Source organism: Galeopterus variegatus, unplaced genomic scaffold (genome assembly GCF_000696425.1).
Source record: "Galeopterus variegatus unplaced genomic scaffold, G_variegatus-3.0.2 Scaffold192, whole genome shotgun sequence".
Classification (NCBI taxonomy): Eukaryota; Metazoa; Chordata; class Mammalia; order Dermoptera; family Cynocephalidae; genus Galeopterus; species Galeopterus variegatus.
Window position 1 is genome coordinate 174243 of NW_007726303.1, and position 19653 is coordinate 193895.

General features: G+C 45.1%; 1 protein-coding gene across 1 annotated transcript in view; it reads left to right on the forward strand.

The window, feature by feature from the left end:
• Positions 1–17674, forward strand: part of ILDR1 (immunoglobulin-like domain containing receptor 1) — a 42705-nt gene extending 25031 nt beyond the window's left edge. Inside the window, exons 4-6 of the mRNA XM_008564824.1 lie at positions 11069–11200; positions 11419–12233; positions 16947–17674. Of these exons, the coding sequence (XP_008563046.1) occupies positions 11069–11200; positions 11419–12233; positions 16947–16988 (989 nt within the window). The 3' untranslated portion in view covers positions 16989–17674. The remainder of the gene's footprint in view (positions 1–11068; positions 11201–11418; positions 12234–16946) is intronic.
• The last annotated feature ends 1979 nt before the right edge of the window (positions 17675–19653 follow it).

Consider the following 19653-nt stretch of genomic DNA (forward strand, 5'->3'; position numbering starts at 1 on the left):
CTCGCTCAGCCAGTGAGCGGCCGGTCTGTATGTGGGATCTGAACCCTCGGTGGGAGCACCACCGCACTCCCAAGCGGCGCACTGTAGCAGTGCGCCACCGGGCCGGCCCTGGCATTTCATTCTTACTTGCTCAAATTTATTTTATAACCTGTCCCTTTAAGATCCAGAGGTGTGGAGTACACATAAAGCAAATGTATTTCACAGGTTGGCACCAATCCCACCCATGAAGGGGGAGCCATCATGGCCCAATCATCTTTTAAAGGTCTCATCTCTCAATAATGTTACAATGGCAGTTACATTTCAAAATGAGTTTTGGAGGAGATAAACATTCAAACCATAGCAGCCACGTACATGGTCAAAAATTCTATGGCCATAGGAGAAGGGGAGAATATACACCAGGAGACAGCTTGTGATTTGTGAACCTCACCTATTTATAGGGTCATGGTGGTAATTAAATGAGGCAATGTATCCACTGTTGATTTGTTGCCTAGATGATCTGTCAAATGCTGAGAGGTGTGATCAGGTCCCTCAATATTATCATAGAGCAGTTGCTTCTTCTGTCACTTTGAAATGGGCTTTGTGGAGAGACATCCTCTTCTTTTCTTTATCTCTGCTGGTGACTCTCCCCATGTCAGTGCACTCCAGTGGCCGGTGGACCATCTGTGTGGTGGTTGTGGCGTCTAGCTGCTTTCACAGCAGCCATGGTTATTGTGGCTGTGGTGGTCCACTCACATGGAGGTGATGTTTTTGGCATGCTCCTTGGCCCTGGTAGTATGCCTGGTTGTGGGAGTATCTGGTCCCTGGCTCCATACCTTGGGTCCCCAGGCGAGCCCCGAGGTGCTGGTACAGTGTGCCTGGTTGTGGGAGAGGGTTCTGGTCCCGGGCTCCAGATCCTGGGTGGGCCCCAAGGTGCTGGTGTGGTGTGCCTGGTTGTGGGATGGGGGGTCCAGTCCTCTTCTCTATGCCTCTGGTCCCCAGGCAGGCCCCGAGGCTCTGGTGCAGTGTGCCTGGTTGTGGGAGGGGGAGGGTCTGGTCCCCAGCTCCAAGCCTCATGCCCCCTGGTGGGCCCCAAGGCACTGGTGGTGTGCTTGGGCTGGAAATAATTTTTTGTTCTTTGCTACTTGCTCCGGGGGACACATCAGGAGACCCAGATAAGGAGGTGAAGCTCATTGTCCTGCGTAAGTGTCGCTGGAGCTTTCTCTTTGGCTACCTCACCACTGTAGCAATCTTATATACAGGAAAAAATCAAAAACAGAAATAAAAAGCCTAGGTTATTTTCATTGGACTGTCAGCCTCTCAAGTTCACTTATCAAAGCTAAACTTTTTTTTTTTTCTTTTTGAGTGAGTGGGGTTGATTTATTCATGTGCCTGTCCAATACATGCAGTGGTTTATTTTTAATTTTTCAAATTTTTCAAATTTTTATTGAATCAAAATTGATTATACATATTTTGGGGGTTCAACACTGAGATATGTTGATCAAATCAATATTACTAGCATATATATTGTTACAAATCGTAATTATTCTTTATGCCCCTTGTCCAATCTCTCCCTCTCTCCCTCTCCCTCCCCCCTCCTCCATCTAATTACCCTAGATTTCTTCTCTCCTTCTGAAAGAATAATGGTTACTCTGTTGATTTGTTGCCTAGATGATCTGTCAAATGCTGAGAGGTGTGATCAGGTCCCTCAATATTATCATAGAGCAGTTGCTTCTTCTGTCACTTTGAAATGGGCTTTGTGGAGAGACATCCTCTTCTTTTCTTTATCTCTGCTGGTGACTCTCCCCATGTCAGTGCACTCCAGTGGCCGGTGGACCATCTGTGTGGTGGTTGTGGCGTCTAGCTGCTTTCACAGCAGCCATGGTTATTGTGGCTGTGGTGGTCCACTCACATGGAGGTGATGTTTTTGGCATGCTCCTTGGCCCTGGTAGTATGCCTGGTTGTGGGAGTATCTGGTCCCTGGCTCCATACCTTGGGTCCCCAGGCGAGCCCCGAGGTGCTGGTACAGTGTGCCTGGTTGTGGGAGAGGGTTCTGGTCCCGGGCTCCAGATCCTGGGTGGGCCCCAAGGTGCTGGTGTGGTGTGCCTGGTTGTGGGATGGGGGGTCCAGTCCTCTTCTCTATGCCTCTGGTCCCCAGGCAGGCCCCGAGGCTCTGGTGCAGTGTGCCTGGTTGTGGGAGGGGGAGGGTCTGGTCCCCAGCTCCAAGCCTCATGCCCCCTGGTGGGCCCCAAGGCACTGGTGGTGTGCTTGGGCTGGAAATAATTTTTTGTTCTTTGCTACTTCTAAAATGGGGGAACTTCTTGTGGAAACCAGTACTTGAGCTGTGTGGTTGAGCTAAATTGCTGCTTTGCTGCTGTTTCCCTAGGGAAGGCTTTTTGTGCAGCTCAGGGTTTAATGGTTGACCTTGTAGGTACTTCTGGCTCTCCAGAGACCTGGTGTACCTGGGTTGTATAGAAACTCTGATCTGGGCCTGAGTTTTTTCATCAAACTGCACCCCATGCAATTCTGCATTCCTGACCAGTTTCATCTGAGTGGTCCTGTGCTGATTGGGGGGCAGGTCAGCTGTCCTTGTTGTGTCCCAGTGTTCTCCCTGTGGGCCTATCTCCCCGACTGCCCATGCTCCAAACACTTCCCATGGGACGGGCCATTCACCAGTCCCTTGCGATGACTCACTGGCCTCTGAGTGGCTCCCCTTTTTCAGCTGTTCTGGCTCCTCACTCCTTCATCAGTCCACAGGAACCCTATAAGGTCTTGTTGCCCTGGGGGCCACCAAGGTCCTCGTCTCTTCTGCTGCCTCCAAGTAACTCCATCTGAAGGGCACAGCTGTGGCTTCTGCTGGCTCCTGTTCCATGTGCTCAGCAGCTCCAGCCTTCTTTTTTTTTTTTGTCAACCCATTGCTCAACTTTAATCTACAGGTCAAGAGCTGTATTTACTTGACCTCTAGGGTATTAGAACTGGAAGCATTCCACCTGAATACTTAGTTCAGCCCCTGCTTGGCTTCTCCCCTGCAGACTGGCTGACAGTGATCTTCATCATCCTGGGAGCCCTCCTCCTCCTTCTGTTGATTGGAGTATGCTGGTGCCAGTGCTGTCCTCAGTATTGCTGCTGCTACATCCGCTGCCCCTGCTGTCCCACCCGCTGCTGCTGCCCCGAGGAAGGTGAGAGGGGACAGACAAGCTGTGGGATGGGGTAGTACTAAGGCCCAGTACCCCAAGCAGATTGGCTTCACATGCCCAGGTCAAAGTTTCTTCCAGGGTTTCCTCCATGCCCTTCTCCCATCACAGGAAGAGAAGACATTAGCCTCTGCCCTGAAAATGATGCTTGGGAGTATAGAGAGCTACATAGAACGTGGCTGGTTTGGGGACTTCTGCCTGTCCATCTCCTAGGCTTTCTAAAGTCTCTTTCCAGTAGCTCTGCCTACTGATGGCATTTCTTTAGTGCCCCCGCTAGGCCTGTGCTTCAGGCTATGCTTCTAGTGTTGACCTTGTTTGGACATGAGGTGGCTGGAGGCAGTAGTTTGAATGAAGCAGTGAGAGAGAAGGCCACTTGTAAAGAAAAAACAAAGTGTTTTTTCCTGTTCTCACACACCACCCAGCACAGTGCTTCTGACACCAGATGTGTGCGGGTTTTCCCCACATACCAAGAGATACTTTAGCAGACACCAACTGGGTATCCTAAAATTTAACTCAATTCTAACACTATCTAGAGATAGTGACACTACCTGGAGTTAGCATCGGATCCCACAGGTTAAGGGCTCAGTCACACAAGACTGCCTCCCACTTCAGATGCCAATTGCAAGTAGTAGGTTGTCACCTATACTTCTCACCAACTGGCTATAAATCGAGGTCTCCCACAACCCCCTCTTTGGGTTCAATTAATTTACAAGAGCGTCTCACAGAACTCAGGGAAACACTTTACTTACATCTATCCATTTATTACAAAGGATCTTTTAAAGAATACAGATGAGCAGCCAGATAAAGAGCTACCTAGGGCAAGGTATGGGGGGAAGAGGCACCGTGTGCCACCCCCTAGGCACCCCCCTGTGTTTGGCTATTCAGAAGCTCTCCAAACCCAGGACTTTTGGGTTTTTATGGAACCTTCATTATGTAGGTATGATTGGTTGTTGGTGATCAACCCAACTTTCAGCCCCTCTTCCCTCCCCAGAGGTTAGGGGGTGAGGCTGAAAGTCCCAACCCTCTTAATCAGGTGGTCTTTCTGGTGACCATCCCATCCTAGGTATGTAGGAGCTCTCGGCTACCAGTCATCCAATTAGCATACAAAAGACCCTCATCACTCTGGAGATTCCAAGAGTTTTAGGAGCTATGTTCCAGGAACTAGCGGTAGAGACAAATTACGTATTTCTTATTATATCACAGTATTAGAGATGACTTGAAAGGAACAGAGCAGAGGAACACCTTTCTCCTGTTATATCAGTGGTTCTCAGACTGAAGCTCACATTATAGTCACCTGGACAGCATGTTAAAACTTAATTGCTGGGCTGGCCATTAGCTCAGTTGGTTAGAGTTTGGTGTTGAGAACACCAAAGTCAAGGGTTCAGATCCCTATACCAGTCAACTGCCGAAAACCAAAAACCAAAACAAAACTTAATTGCTGGCCCCACATCCAGAGTTTCTGACTCAGTTGGTCTGGGGTGGGGCCTAAGAATTTACATTTCTCATAAGTTCCCAGGTGATATGATGCTGCTGGTCTGGGGGCATACCTCTGAGAACCCATGTGTTAGAGGAAGGAAAGAGGAAGCAGAAGATCTTGCTCCTAATGTGATCTTTCTTTGGGATAAAATTTGATTCTTTAAAACAGAATTATGACATGCCCTTAAAAATCTGGCTGCAGAATACATGGTGAAGGCAAAAAAATAAAAAATTATTCTACGAAGATCTTTTCTTAGTAAATAGCTGGACTAGAATCGAGTGCTTTAAATGGACTTTTTCATTTGTTTATATTTTAAATAACATTTTCTTTTCCTGATGACTATAAGTAAAGTACTACACTGTAGAAAATTTGACAAATTCAGGAAAATGAAAAGACTATCTGAGCACCCAGAGATAACCACTCTTATCACTTTGGTTCATTTGAAAGGAAATTTCTAAAAGGAAAAATAAGGAATTATCCATTAAGATAGAAACAAAACCTTACGTCAAGGACAACGATCTGTGTCTGGTTTCAGGCATTTGTTCTGAGGCTGCTGTCTTACAGGAAAAGAGAACTAACTTTCACTGGGTGTCTACTCTGTATAGGCCCTTTGCATTTATTTCTTCATCAAATCCTCACAACAACCCTAGAAGGCAGATATCCATATTCAACAGAGGAGAAGACTGAAGAAATCACAGAGCTAGTAAGTGGCAGCAGCAGAGCAGTGTTGAATCCATGTTCACCTGGCTTGTGAGTGTCTGCATTTCCCACAACAGGGCCTGCCACTGCCTCTGTGAGTAGATCACTGTGGGGGGTTGGCTGAGATATCATGAACTCCCTACAGAGGGGAAAAATAGTAGGGGACTCAATATCGGGCCATCAGGCTCCCTACCTTTCAGAGGCTCAAGGAGGGAAGCCATGGAGAAGTCACTGTTGCTGCAGTAGTAATACACAGGATGAGATGATTAAAACCTTCTTAGAATCCCTAGGTCTATGGGGCACTAAAACCAGGCAGGATTTGGGACAAAGCTAGCACAAGTGATACACACATGCACTGTCAGTAAGCCGTTAACAGAGGGTCTGAGGGAGAATGGTTTCTCCTAAGTGGTTAAAGTTTGTTTAAAAGAATGGGTAAAATAAAGAAAAACAGGCCACAAATAAAGGTGCTTGAACAGATGAGGTTACTTTCACAGTGAGTCACTAGGGCAGACTGTCCTGAGAAGTCTGGTGACAAGAGGAACTGCATGGAGGGCAGCAGTTGTTAAGGAAATGACAGAGAAGCTCTTTGACTGGAGGAGGAAGGGGTGGTTTTGTGTTCTTTTTAAAATAAGACAACTGTAAGCAAGTTTATGAGCAAAGAACCCAGGTCGGTAGAAAGTGAGTGAAGTGAAGCATGGAGACGCGAGGTGCCCCCTGAAGAGCGGTGGAGCTGGTGGGAGCAGCGTCGGGCCTTGTGTGAGAGAACCAGCCTCGGGAAGGGAAGGCAGCCTGGCCTCTGAAGAGAGAGGGCAAGTCGTTAAAATGTGGAGGATGATTGAGGTATAAAGGAGAAAGTGAAGGGAGCTCACATCAGCCTGTCTTGATTTCAGCAAATCAAAATTCTGCACACAGAAGGGAGCTTCAAGAAAGCTGTCAGTGATTCTTCAGCTTCTCTGACCACAGCCCACCTTCCCAACCTGCTCCCACTTTACAGTGAGAGTTAAAAGAGGACCAGAGAAGAGAAAAATTAAAATGACACAAAATTTTAATAGCCCTTGTTAGTTTACTTAGTACTGGTAAAAAGTCCTGAATAGGACTTAAAGATGAATGTTTTTGAAATTGAACCTTACATTTTCTGTGAGAACTAGAGAATCAGCTTTCATCCCTCCATCAGTTACTGGCCCTCCTCCCCAGAGAACCTCCAGGAACACCCTGCAGTGGTGCGAATCTCTGATCTACCCTGTCCCGTCCCCATGCCCCACAAGGCTGACGGAAGTAAGGCCTAGAGAGACTTCCACAGTCACACACTGCTTGTTAGTGGGGGGCCCTGGACTAGACCTAGGCCTCTTGACTCTGTATCTAGGGCCGGTTCTTCTTCCTCAACAAAGCTAAAAGTTCATGGGGAGGGAAAGACCTGAGAAGTAGGGAACATTTAAACTGCCGCTGTAGGGCTGGCTGTTTAGCTCAGTTGATTAGAGTGCCGTCTTGTAACACTAAGGTCAAGAGTTCAGATCCCCATACTGGCCAGCCACCCCCCCTCAAAAAAATAAATAAAAATAATAAACTGCTGCTATAGAGAAGGAAATGCATATTTGATAGATCAATCGAGGAAAGCCCTACTGGGAGGAGGGCTGTTTGAGGCCAGTTGCCTGACTCAGGCCAGGAAGCATGTGGTTCCCTAAAACTAAAATGGCAAGAGTCCAAAGGGACATGAAATTCTGGGAAGCTCCTGAGGATGGAACTGGAATGACCAGCCAATCAGGTCAGGGGGAACTGGACTGAGTGACCATGGGTTAAAAGGAGGGCAAAGAATGGGTTCTGTAAGAGTGGAGAGGGGATGGTAGGGAATGGTAACTACTTACAGGCAAGTGAAGTTAGAGTTCTTCAGGGGAGCTAGTTCTATGTGGTGATGCACACACACGAAGCTGCAGGGGAGAGAGGTGCAGGTATTTGGAGGAGGGCGAGGTGTTGAGTTTCATTTCTGCCACGAAGGAGGTGTCTTAAAGAATATGGCCTGGGTTTTCCTCAGAGATGAACATTAATATGACTTTGGCATTTTAGTCTCCAAATGTATGCGTTTGTCTCCTGTGGTACCTAAGGAAAAAAAGCAATTTGTTATTACAATTATTATAACAATGACAGCAACTGTCTATTGACTTTCATATATTATGCATTTCATGTGTATTACCTCATTAAAAATCAACAGCCTTGTGAAAGAGCTATTATTATCCCAACTCACAGATGAGGAGACTGGGTTCAGAGACCCTGGAAACTCACTCAAGACCACATAGCTAGTATGCAAGCTGAAGTCCATCTGACCTTCAAAGTTCGTATTTAAGGAAATCTTTCCCTGTAGACCATATTTCTCAAAGTGTTGAGAATCCTCAAGTCAACTCCAAGTTTACTCCTTGCATTAGAACGTGGGAGCTTGTTGAAAACACAAATTTTCTTGCCTTGCATTAGGGCCAACTGAAGGACAGTCTCCAGGACTGGTACCCAAGGATCTGTATTTTTAACAAGCTCATTAAAGGTGACTAAGGCAGACTTTAGTCCACTGAGGTTCAGAGATAACTTACTGGGAGTCTTTTGAAGCTTCATTGCTTTCTCTATGTTTCTTATTTTTATTGCCTGTCTGATTCCCCATTAAGTGAGCAACAGATACCCCTGATAGTCTAGACATCCCTGTGTGGCTGTTTCCAGGGACAGGGCAGGCATGGGAGAAGACACAGGAAGGCTGTGTCTTCCGTCCTGTCTCATCAATTCTAGTGCAACAAGGAGGGGGCGAACCCTGGACAGAAGTTCGTGTCAGCTAAGAAGGGAGCAGGTGGGTTAATGTCTGGAGTATGTGAAAAAATTCAGGGAAATGACAGAAAAGCCAATGGAGAATTTGGAAGGGTCATTAGGGAGTTATTTGTGTAGGGAGTCCTATTAATGAAAAGAATCATGTGGGGAGCAAGGAGTGATGTCACTATCCTCTCAGTGACAGAGATGCCAGGATTACTCAAAGCCCAAATACTTGAAGGCAATGAGAGGCCCAGAGGGACGACACCAAGCTAACTCCCATAAGAAAGGAGAAAGTCAGCGCAGCCTAAGCAAATAAAAGAAGCTCCTAGTCTGAAAAAGAATGTGTTAAACCTTACCGAAGGAAGTCAATTAAAATTCTCAATGGCCCACAATATGGGAGGATGCATCTCTTATCCTGAGAAGGCTTAGGGAGGTTTCTTACCATTCTGTGGAATGGCCTGTAGAAAGAATCACATCAGGGTCACCAAAATGTGACAAAGGTTGAGGCAGAGACAGCAATGAACTACTCGGAGACAATGACAGTTGCAACCGAGGGACTCGGAGTGAAGCAAGTTAAGGCTTAGAGTCAAAGTCCAGCAGATACTTATTATGAAAGTTGTGAGAAAAGTAAGCAGACAGAGATAAAGGAGGGGAGCCCCGGGGTGGAACCTCCTGAAATTTTATTTGAATGGACTATACTACATACTTCCTTGAGTTCAAGGACGCAGCAGTCTCCCACAGCCAGTGTTATCATCTTGAGAAACACTGTATGCAGCACGTCCCGCATGGGTACTTGATGCCACGTGTCTCTTGTGGCTGTGGCCAGAAGTCATGGCTGTCCTCTTAGCAGAACATATCACAAGATGTTAACCCTCTACAGAGTGAGACCAACTCTTTCTTCCCTACTGAATTAGGGGACTAGGAGAAGGAAGTGGCCAAACAAGGTAATGGTACTATCTGGAAGAAGCCAGGATTCAGTTAAAGGGGTGGCAATAGCTAGGGTTTTTCTCAATAGAATCAGAGATCCCCAGGCCTTGGAGACAGAAATCAGTCTGGAGTGGGTTTTGAGAGGTATGGAGCTGAGTTGGAGAGAAGTAAACTGAGGAAGTACCCCTAGGGAAGGTTTTTTTGGCTTAATCACAGAAAATAAAAGAGTCTGGGGACTCAGTGGCATGGCAAGAAGAGCTTAGGCTTGGCATCAGAGACACAGGTTCATACCTGGCTCTGCTTGTTGCTAGCTGTGGGACCTTGGACCGTGAGCTCTCTGAGCCCAGCTTCCTACATTAACAGATTTTTCAGAGGATGAGTTAGCTTATGTAACATGACTGGCAGTGTATATTAGACAAAGTATTATGTGTGCTTATGGTGGCCAGTACAGGGATCTAGGGAAAGGCATCTATTAACAAGTGGGAGAGGAAAGTGCTGGGGCTCTGGGTGTGTGTTCAGGGAGGCAGGAGGGCTATCAGTTGGCATGAAGGTTTGGCAGCAGGGTGAGCAGCTGCAGGTTTGCATCTGATTTCCTCCAGGTTGTGCTGTGACTCAACATCAGGGTTGGAGCTCTGGGCACTTCTTGGGGCTCTGCTGCAACCACTCCCTGTTGTGCTGGAAGTTTGTTTCATACTGGAGCCACTGGGTAACACTCTAGATGGACTTTTTGCTGCTGGCCTCATCAAATCCCCTACACTGTGTAACTGGGTCCAGAATGCTTATCTTTCTGCCCCCTCCTACTGTGTGAGGGGGAGGCCTCACGCAGCTCCATTTTAGAGGTGGCCATGAGGCCTGGAGAACTGAGAAGGAGGCAAAGTACTAGGCTGGGGACCTGTCACCATTCACAGCCCAAAGCAGGCATTTCCTGCACTTGGACTGCAAGTGTATTTTCTACATGCATGGATAGACAGAAACCTTGGCAGACATGTGGCACTCAGCTACAATTACCTCAAAATATAAATTCGTGAACAAAAACAACTAAATACTTTTGCTTTTAATTTGCATTCACTGTAGGTTGTATGCTCAAGACCAGCTGCACCTAGGGAACTAGAGTCACATTTCTGTGGACTCCTTGCGCTGCTTTTTATACTATTTTCTTTGCCCTAAAGGAAATAGTATTTCCCTTCCCCCTTCCCAGCCCCCACACCACCCCTTAGAGATTCCCCCTACTTAGCGAAAACCCCAACACTTAACAAGGTCAAGAGAAGAGTAGAAAAAGCTGAGATTCACTTCGGCTCTTTGCATTCCCTTGCCTTCCTCTCACAGGTTTTCTTCCACCAAGGGCTGGTGTACCAGTTGGAAACACTTTTCAGCATCACCTCCTCCCTTTTTTTTCCACTTGTCACCGAGGTCCATAATTACCAATCCTTGTAAAACCTATCAGTGGTTCCCAGGACGTGTGGGATAAATTCCAAATCCTATGTGCCTCATCAAACACTCAAACTTCTCTCTTGCTATGGCCCCCAACACACACGAGCAGTTGGCTTTGAGCTTGCCTGGCAGGATCCAAGAGCCCCCAGCCACTGACTCACAGCCTCCTCTGAGCACTTTGCATCAGTACCTTCTGTTTCTGGCCTGTGGCTTCTGGTTTTGTTGTCCTATGGTTCATTCTCTGCTAGTGTCCATCTAGCTACCTATGCATTTTAGGTAACCTGGGGAGTGGGTGAGATGATGAGATGTTTTTGAGGCTAGGAAATTAAGTTTCAAGAATATACTTTTCTGAGATGTAGGACTTGTAGTCTTGACTATAGGAAGTTTACTCCTAGCTCCTTGCCAGAGAGGCTGTTGATTCGCTACTCCCTTAACTCTTACTCCCATGAAAGATAGGTGCGAATGGACTTGGAGGAGAGAAGCTGGCCTCCTGGCAAGACCACTAGATGGAGAGAAGTGAAGTGGGAGGGGTGAGGCTTGCCCTGGCTGAGGGTCTGCATTTCTCCTTCTTCCCCTGCAGCCCTGGCCCACCACCGCTACATGAAGCAGGCTCAGGCTCTAGGTCCTCACATGATGGAAAAACCCCTGTACTGGGGGGTGGACAGGAGCTCCCAGGTCTCATCTTACCCAATGAACCCACTGCTGCAGCGAGGTAAACCTTGCCAGAGATTTGGGGTGGGGGAAGGCAGAGGGCAAGGGTAGGAGCATGGGCTGCATTGGGGCCTCCATAACCAATATGGTGGGTGTCTTCATGATTGAGGATGGGAGGGAGTGGAGTCAAGCTAAATAGTGTGACATTTTGATGTCCTGATTCTGAGGAGCATGCTCTGGGCCAATAGTTTTGCATATGCTGTCCTTGTTTCCATTCAGATTTGTCACGACAGTCCAGCCTTCCACAGATGCCAATGACCCAGACCGCTGTTCACCCTCCCATCACCAATGGTGTCCTGGAGTATTTGGAGAAAGAACTGCGGAACCTCAACCTGGCCCAGCCTCTGCCCCCTGACCTCAAAGCCAGATCTGGCCACCCCTGCAGCATGCTGTCCTCCCTGGGCTCCGAGGTTGTGGAACGCAGGATCATCCACCTGCCCCCACTGATCAGAGACCTGCCATCCTCACGGAGGACCAGTGACTCCTCACGCCAGCAGTGGCTCACACCAATTCCATCCAGACCGTGGGATCTGAGGGAGGAGAGAAAGCAACACCATTACTCTGATTTCTACCATGAGCTCCAGGACCGGGTGCCAAAGCCCTGGGCATTAGAGAGAAGGGAGCTGAACTACCCGGGGAGTGGAAGGCACCATGGCCCCAGGCTGAACAGGTCACCCTTACCCTGTTCAGACAGGGACAGCCTCAGCGATGGCCCCTCGTCCAGTGAGGCACACTGGCGGCCCAGCCGACCCCCTCTCAGAAACCACTGTAGGGAGAGGCCCCGCAGGCCCAGCCACCGGGAGAGCACCCAGAGGCACGGGAGACGCAGGCACCGCAGCTACTCCCCTCCCCTGCCCTCTGGCCTCAGTTCTTGGAGCTCTGAGGAGGAGAAGGAGAGGCAGCCCCAGAGTTGGGTCTACCGTCACCGCTCACGTTCCCCAAACTGGCCCGAGGAGAAGCCACCCAGCTACCGCTCACTGGATGTCATTCCAGTCAAGAATGGCAGGAAAAAAGGGAGTGTGGAGAGGCGCTCGGTGAGCCTGGGGCATCCTGCTGAGGGTCGGGTGTGGGCAGAGAAGACCCTTCCAGCCAGGTGTCACAGGCCACAGCTGACACAGGCTGCCTAACATGCCATCACTGAAGGCACCTCCTCCCTGTTTTGCACAAATTACCTTGTGGACTGGGAGAGCTACCTCTTGTTAGAGCTAAAGGGACTTAGTGAGTATAGAGTGCTTACAAAGGGCCTTCTCATCCTCAGTGTCACTTCAGCTCTCACACAGTCCCTTGAGGCAGGTCAAGCAGGGTCCCTCCGTTTTACAGATGAGGAAATGAGGCTCAGAATGATTAAGCACCTTGTGAGCAGCGGAGCTAGGACTTGAATGCAGGCCTTCATGGCTAAGGCTTTGTTTCCTTTCACAGCTGCCTTGCTTTATTCTTAGCAACCATATTTTCATACCCCAAATTAGGACACGTGGCCTATTCGTCAAGTCAGCGTGCAAGGCCCTGTTGTAGGAGGGTACTTCAAAAAGTTAATGTAAAAATAGAATTAGAAGATAATATGAATCGTTCCATGAACTTTTTGGATACCCTGCATATATGTGAGGATGAGGCCCTCTGAGACACCCCCTGGAGAGGATCCTTAAACTGATAAAAACAAAACAGAAAAACCCTGATATCCTAAATATGGGTCAAAACTTCAGGATTCTGTGAACAGGCAAGTACCAGTGGGTGCCAGACATAGCTTACCAGTCAAAAGGGAACACAGTAGGACGTAGGCCTTTGGGGCCTCTGGATATAGACCTTTTCTTTTCTTTCTTTTTTTTTTTTAAGATATAACTTTTATTTTTACAATTAATATACTCAAATGATAGTGTTTCTTTAGTGTTGCCACTTTACAAACAGTGTGCTGCTGTTGCTCAAAAACATTAATGAACTGCCTCAGAGCCAACCTACAAGCTACCCATGATATGCAGCAGGCTTCGAGCCAAGTTTCCAGAGTAGAGGAATACTATAAAAAGAAGAGTTATAGTCTCTCAGGGGCATTGGAGGATACAACTCTCATTTGGAAATGCATGTTCTGATTGTGATTTTTTAAAAAATCAGTCACATGCATGGTGTGTGCATAGGAGCAGGCCCCTGAGGAAAGCCACAGAGCTGCTTTTTGTAGAGCAGAACCTTGTTGAGAGAGCAATTTGTGAGGAAGGTAACAAAAGCCACCAGGCATTTCTGAAATAATCAATGGCAATTATGTCATATTCTCACAGATGTCCCATGAGAGATAAAGATCAGCAATAATGAAAATAGCTATCCCTTGCCACATGGTACTGAGTTATGGACGTCTTATTCAATATCTCATTTAATCCTCACGACAACCCTGTGAGGTTTGTACTGTGAGCCACATTTACAGGTGATACAACTATCTCTTCCATGTTACCAGTAAGAAAATTATATCCTGAAAGAAAACACAGAATCAAAGCTGGGACAACTACAGTTACTTTACTCATAGTGACTAAAACCATGTCTCTTCATGTGGACCTAAAATCTAAATCTACTTTCTTCTAAGTTAAATTTTTTTCTTTTCCTTATTTTCTTTAAGTTAAATCACATGGCTTCTTGTAGATGACAGGAGGATAAGAGAAACACCAATTATGTTCCAGACACTGGGGTGAGCCCTTTCCAAGCCTTATTTCATTTAATCCTCACAATAACCATGTGAGGCTCAGAGAGGTTGAGTAACATGCCCAGAGCCACCCAGCCAATAGGAAGTGAATCCAAAGATTGAACATGGACCTCAGACTCTCAAGCCTGTGCCTTTTCAATCACTCATGATGCCTTCTTAGAAGATTATCATTATTGGGGGTCAGTAATATTTTCTGGTGACTTTATTTCTTCCTCACTTTCTGAAAGTATTTCAGCTTTTTTTATAGACATGATATATGCAACAATTCTACCACAAGCAAACCAAATTTAAAATTGTAAAGTCACTCCTGAGAGGCAGATTTGTTCAACTTAATTTTAAGAGCCTCCATCGTTTTAGGTCTCTTTGAGATTATCTCCCAAAGAGTTATCACTTTATCACATTGAACTTTCTACTCGTATTCTGACAGTGACCAGAGGCCCAAGACCAAAGCTTGATTTGGCAGATTGGTTAGTTTGAAGGGTGTGGTATTTTGTTTGTAATTTAAATTTTTGAATCTTTAATGAGGCAAAAAGTCTCCAGGGCCAAAGTCTTGCTCTTTCCTCCTCTCCTTTGTGGGGCTGGATGTTTCCCACACAGGTTACTCCCCTCCTAGCTTCTGAAGTCATTGGATCTTGCAGCTAAGTTCAGACATTGAATAATACAATTGGGCCACTAGATGGTGATCTTTGATCATAATCACTTGAAGTTTCTGTTTACTCCTTCAGCTGACAGCATCACTAGTTTCTTAAATCAGGCTTTTAGCAGTAATAGCTTCACCACACTTTTTTTTTTTTTTTTTTTTTTTTTTTTTACAAAATACTGAGTATTCAGAGAAATATAAAACAAAATTTTTTTGGCTCACATGAAACCTTTTATCTCGAGAGTAATGTTTAGCAAATAGATATTATATGATCATTGCACATGGTATAAATGTACACAAATATCACATTATACTCCATAAATATAAACAATTGTCATGGGTCAATGAGAAAAAAAATTTAAAAGGAAAAAAAATTTCAGAGACAAAAGTAGAGTAAAGGTTACCAGCAACTGAGGGGAAGGAGTAATGAGAAGCTCAATAGGTACAGAGTTTCTGTTTAGGATGATGAAAAAGTTTTAGAAATAGAGGTAGTGGTTACACAGCATTGTAAATGTAATTAATTCCATGCCACTGTATGTTTAAGAGTGCTTAAAATGGCAATCCTTATATACATTTTACCAAAATAAAAAGATAGATACTGATGAGCAAGGGCTTCATGTAGATGATCTCATGGGAACCTGAAATAGGTAAGGACTATTTTCTGCACAGGGCCCATGAGAAAATGGAAGTTATTTTGAGGGATCTTCCACACAACTCCAGAGCTAGGACTCCCATTGAGATCTTCTCAATACAAGTCTTTTCACTCCACCAAAACTACAACCTCAGAAATATAAGAAGCATAAATTTCAAGCTTTTAACTCCAGTGGTTACAGACTGAGCGGCCCCTGTGTTCCTGGCCTCTTTCAATTCAATTATCTTTCTTTCCAATCTTGACCTAAAGGAATGGGCTGCCCAAGGCATTTCTGGCTTTTTCCAGCCTTGGCCTGTATACACCTCTTCTGATACACGAGAAAACCACTATGTTCTTTCCTCTCCAAGCTAAATTCAAATTTTCTGTAGACAATTTCAGCTTTTATCTTTTTTTCTTTACTTTTCTATTTGATAAAAAAAATTTTTTTTTCCTTTTTGTCTTTTATCGTGACCGGCAGCGGATTGCAACCCTCAGTGTCGCACCCGTAACGGACCGGGACCGGCAACGGGATTGCAACCCTCGGTGTTGCGCCCGCACCTCGCTCAGCCAGTGAGCGGCCGGTCTGTATGTGGGATCCAAACCCTCGGCGGGAGTGCCTCCGCACTCCCAAGCAGCGCACTGTAGCAGTGAGCCACCAGGCCGGCCTGCCAAAAATTTTTATATCAGATTCTTAATCTACTTTCAATATAATGTCTACTCCTTAATCATACCTAGGTTTTCCTTTAGCAAGTTCTGGACAAATTCCTTTTGCCCCATTTTATTGTTTTCCCTTTGTGTCAAAAAATATTTGTCCCACAGCATGCATTTTGATTAGAAACCATGCCCCCTAAAATTCACTTTCCTAATAAATTGGAAACAGATTGTTTTTTTGGGGGGTGGACAGCTTGCTGGTACAGGGATCAAACCCTGGACCTTGGTGGTGTTATGGGCACTATGCTGTAACCAACTGGGCAAACTGGTCAGCCCAAGGAAACAGGCTTTTTTTTCGGTTTTGTTTTTAATAGCAATATGAATGTACATACATATATGATGCCTTTTAAAACAGTATATCTTAGGACAGGTACATTATCTTCCTATTTCAAATAAGGCGAGGAAGGTCTCATTTCATGGACTACAACTGTACATATTCAAAACTTAAAATGATCTCCTATAATATGTAGTTAGAGAAATATGAGAAACATAAACTGTAGTTCTGACCCTCATCAAGTAAGTGGAAAAAGCCCAGAGACCAAGTGGAATATCTTCTAAAGAAGAGCCACTGAATTTTGTCAGGAAGAGGTAATTAGTGATCTTTGACAAATTACTTCAGAGAAATATTAAGGTGTGAAGCTAAACTTTTTAGAAAGGGGCTGGGAAGGAACGGTTCAGGAGATTATAAATAAAAGGAGAACTGGGCCATGTCTTCGTGAATGAATGGTAGAGGTGGACTGATGAATGGAATAGGGTACCCTTTTTCCAGTCTAAAGGAGACCTGAAGATGTTAAAAAACAGATCAAGAGGCAGAGTAAATAAGACTGAAAAATTTTTAGAAATTAAATGTATGAGAGAGGTTCCAGAGAGATAGGAAAGAAGAGAAACATAAGCCTGGGGGAAGAGACTGACTTCATGAAGAGTCAAGAATTATTTTTTAGGTTCAGATCTGCTATCCTGGCAGCTACCACTCAGTCAGGATTTATACAGAGTCAGGCACACCTTGTATGTTGTACGTATGCATAGACAGCAGATTCTGACTAACTGGTTTTTGTTGTTGTTGTTGTCTTTCTTCTGTTCCGCAGGAGAGAGAGAGCTCCCATAGTGGAAGGAGTGTGATCATTTAGTCACCAGGCACAGCACTACTTTCGTGGCTACTTCTTGGCTCCTGCGTGTCATCAGCATCACCTCGATTTCCAGCTGACTTGGGAGGGACTCTGCAAGTCTGTATCTAACAGTTTTGGCTTAGATAGAAAAATTTTAAAAACAAGAGTTTGAGGAATTAATGACTAGTTTTAGCCTTGGTTCACACACTCTGCATATTTACATAGTCTCTGACTTGTAATGTACCCCAACTGGGATGTGATCCCTTAGGAACTTAGTAGCCTGAGTCTCCAACAAGATTACACTGCTCAGGACTATGGCCATTCTCAAAGTGAGAACTCAGGAATCTTTAAGAAGAAATCAAACATGTTTCTGGAAAAGGAAATCTACGGAGTATGACAGGGAAATTCCGATGGGAACTTGTCTCCCTCTGTCACATATCTTGAGGGTCCTTCCATATTAAGAGTCCACCCTTGTGCCGCCATGCCCAGTCCTGTGCACTCCTAAGGTTCCAGTCAAAGATGGCACAGGAAATACTCCAGCCATGTGCCTTCTCACGGGCTATTTATTGTACATGTAGAAAATCACAGGAAAGCAGTTTTGCACCAACTTTATTCCTGTCCCTTGTTTTCTTCTTGCTCTTTTCCCCCCTACACCTAATTTATATTTTCTTATATATTATGTATCCATTAAAATCGCTTTAAATGCTTCTTGGGAACAATATCATATTAGTCCGTTTCTGTTGCTTATGACAGAATACCTGAAACTGGGTAATTTATAAAGAAATATAATTTTTTTCATACAGGTTTGGAGGCTTGGAAGTCCAAAGTCCAGGAAATACATATGGTGAGGGCCTTGGTGGTGGTGGTGACTCTACAGTGATGCACAGTGTCACATGGTGGATGGCTGAGCAAGAGATAAAGTAACTCTTCACTTGCTCTCCTTTTAAATCCATTGGAACTATACCCATTACTTCATGAATGGGTCAGTCCATTCACAAGGACATAGTACTCACAATCCAATCACCTCTTCAAGGCCCCATCTTTCAAATACAGTAATAGGACTTCCCACCCTCTTAAAGGGGGAATGAGTTTTAATGAGTCTTGGGGGTACATTCAGTCTACAGCAAACACAGTATATAAATAAAAAAGAAAACATACAGGGCTAAAGTTTTTGCCCCAAATAAACACATCTTTCTACTTTAGTGCATTTGATTGAATTAAGCCTCCTACCCCACTAGAGCTCAGAGAAGAACCAAGGCTTTTTAGGTAGTCCTGGAGCTACCATTCTCCTGGCACTACTCAGCCTTTCAGAGTTGAGATTTCCAAGCAGAAGCATCCAGGCAGGTATTGCCACTCAGAGAGCCCTAGGAGAAAAGGGCTTTGCCCTCTTCCACCCCCTTCCATTTTCCCCAGCCCCTTCGGTGGCTTCATAAATCCAATTGTGCTTGATGTAGAGACCTTCCCTGAGCAGATTGGAAGGAAATGGCCTAAGCAGAGGTGTGTGTGTGTTCCTCAATAGTATCCATATGTATATGACTTTAAGCTCAATTTAGATCCTGTTGTATTGACATTAATTTTTTCCCTACTCATTAATTTAATTACATGTGGAGAAAATAGGTTAAATGCCTGTATTGGGCAAAGGTTTCTTTGTGATTTTTGATATCCATATGTAACTGGGCCTATATTAGCAAAATAGAAAAAAAGATTTTTAACAGATAATGTAGCCAGGAAACCACTTTGTCTCAGTGGAACTGAGACTTTCCTCCAGGGCCCAGGAATACCTGGATAGCTGAGGGACACCAACAGGAGGATTCCTCACATCTCTCCCTCACCAAGCGATATGTGGCAGCCCAGCCAGAGAAAGTTCCCCCTACCCTCTCAGGCAGGACCAATAAAGGCCAGTGGGAGCCCCAGCAGCGCCGGATAAACCGAGCAGACCACAATAACACTACAAGGGCTCTGAAAATTAAATTGCCATTGGAACCGCAGCCCACCAAAGTAGGCTAAGACCTGTATGCTAAACCTGTACAGAGACTTCCTGTAAAATAGAATATTTGAATAGGTCTCAGAGTCTCCTAACATAATAGATAAATGTCCAGAATACAAACCAAGAACCAGAAAATCATAACTTGAGTGAAAAAACCAACTGATGCCAACACTGAGATGAATCAGATGTTGGAATTATCTGATAATGTTAAGGCAGACATTACAAAAATGCTACAACAATCAATTACAAATTCTCTTGAAAGAAATGAAAAAATAGAAAATAATAGAAGTTGTATAAAAAGAGATGGAAATTATACAATTGAAAAATACAATAAATTTCCTCTCGCCATGTGATCTGCTCATCCCCTCCAGTTGCTTGCCACTTTCTGCCATGAGTAAAAGCAGCCTGAGGCCTGTGCCAGACGCAGCTCTCCAAGAATCGTGAGCCAAATAAACCTCTGTTCTTCATAGAAAAAAAGAAAAAGAAAAATACAATAAACTTAAAACTCACTGGATAGGCTCAACGGTATACCAGAGAGATGGAGATAGAATCCATGAACTTTAAGACAGAACAATAAAATTCACTCAATCTGGGCAATGTAGAGAAAATAGACTGGAAAAAATGAACAAGAGACTCAGGGACGTGTGGGACAATAACAAAATATCTAACAGTATCATTGGAGTTAAAGAAAGAAGGGGC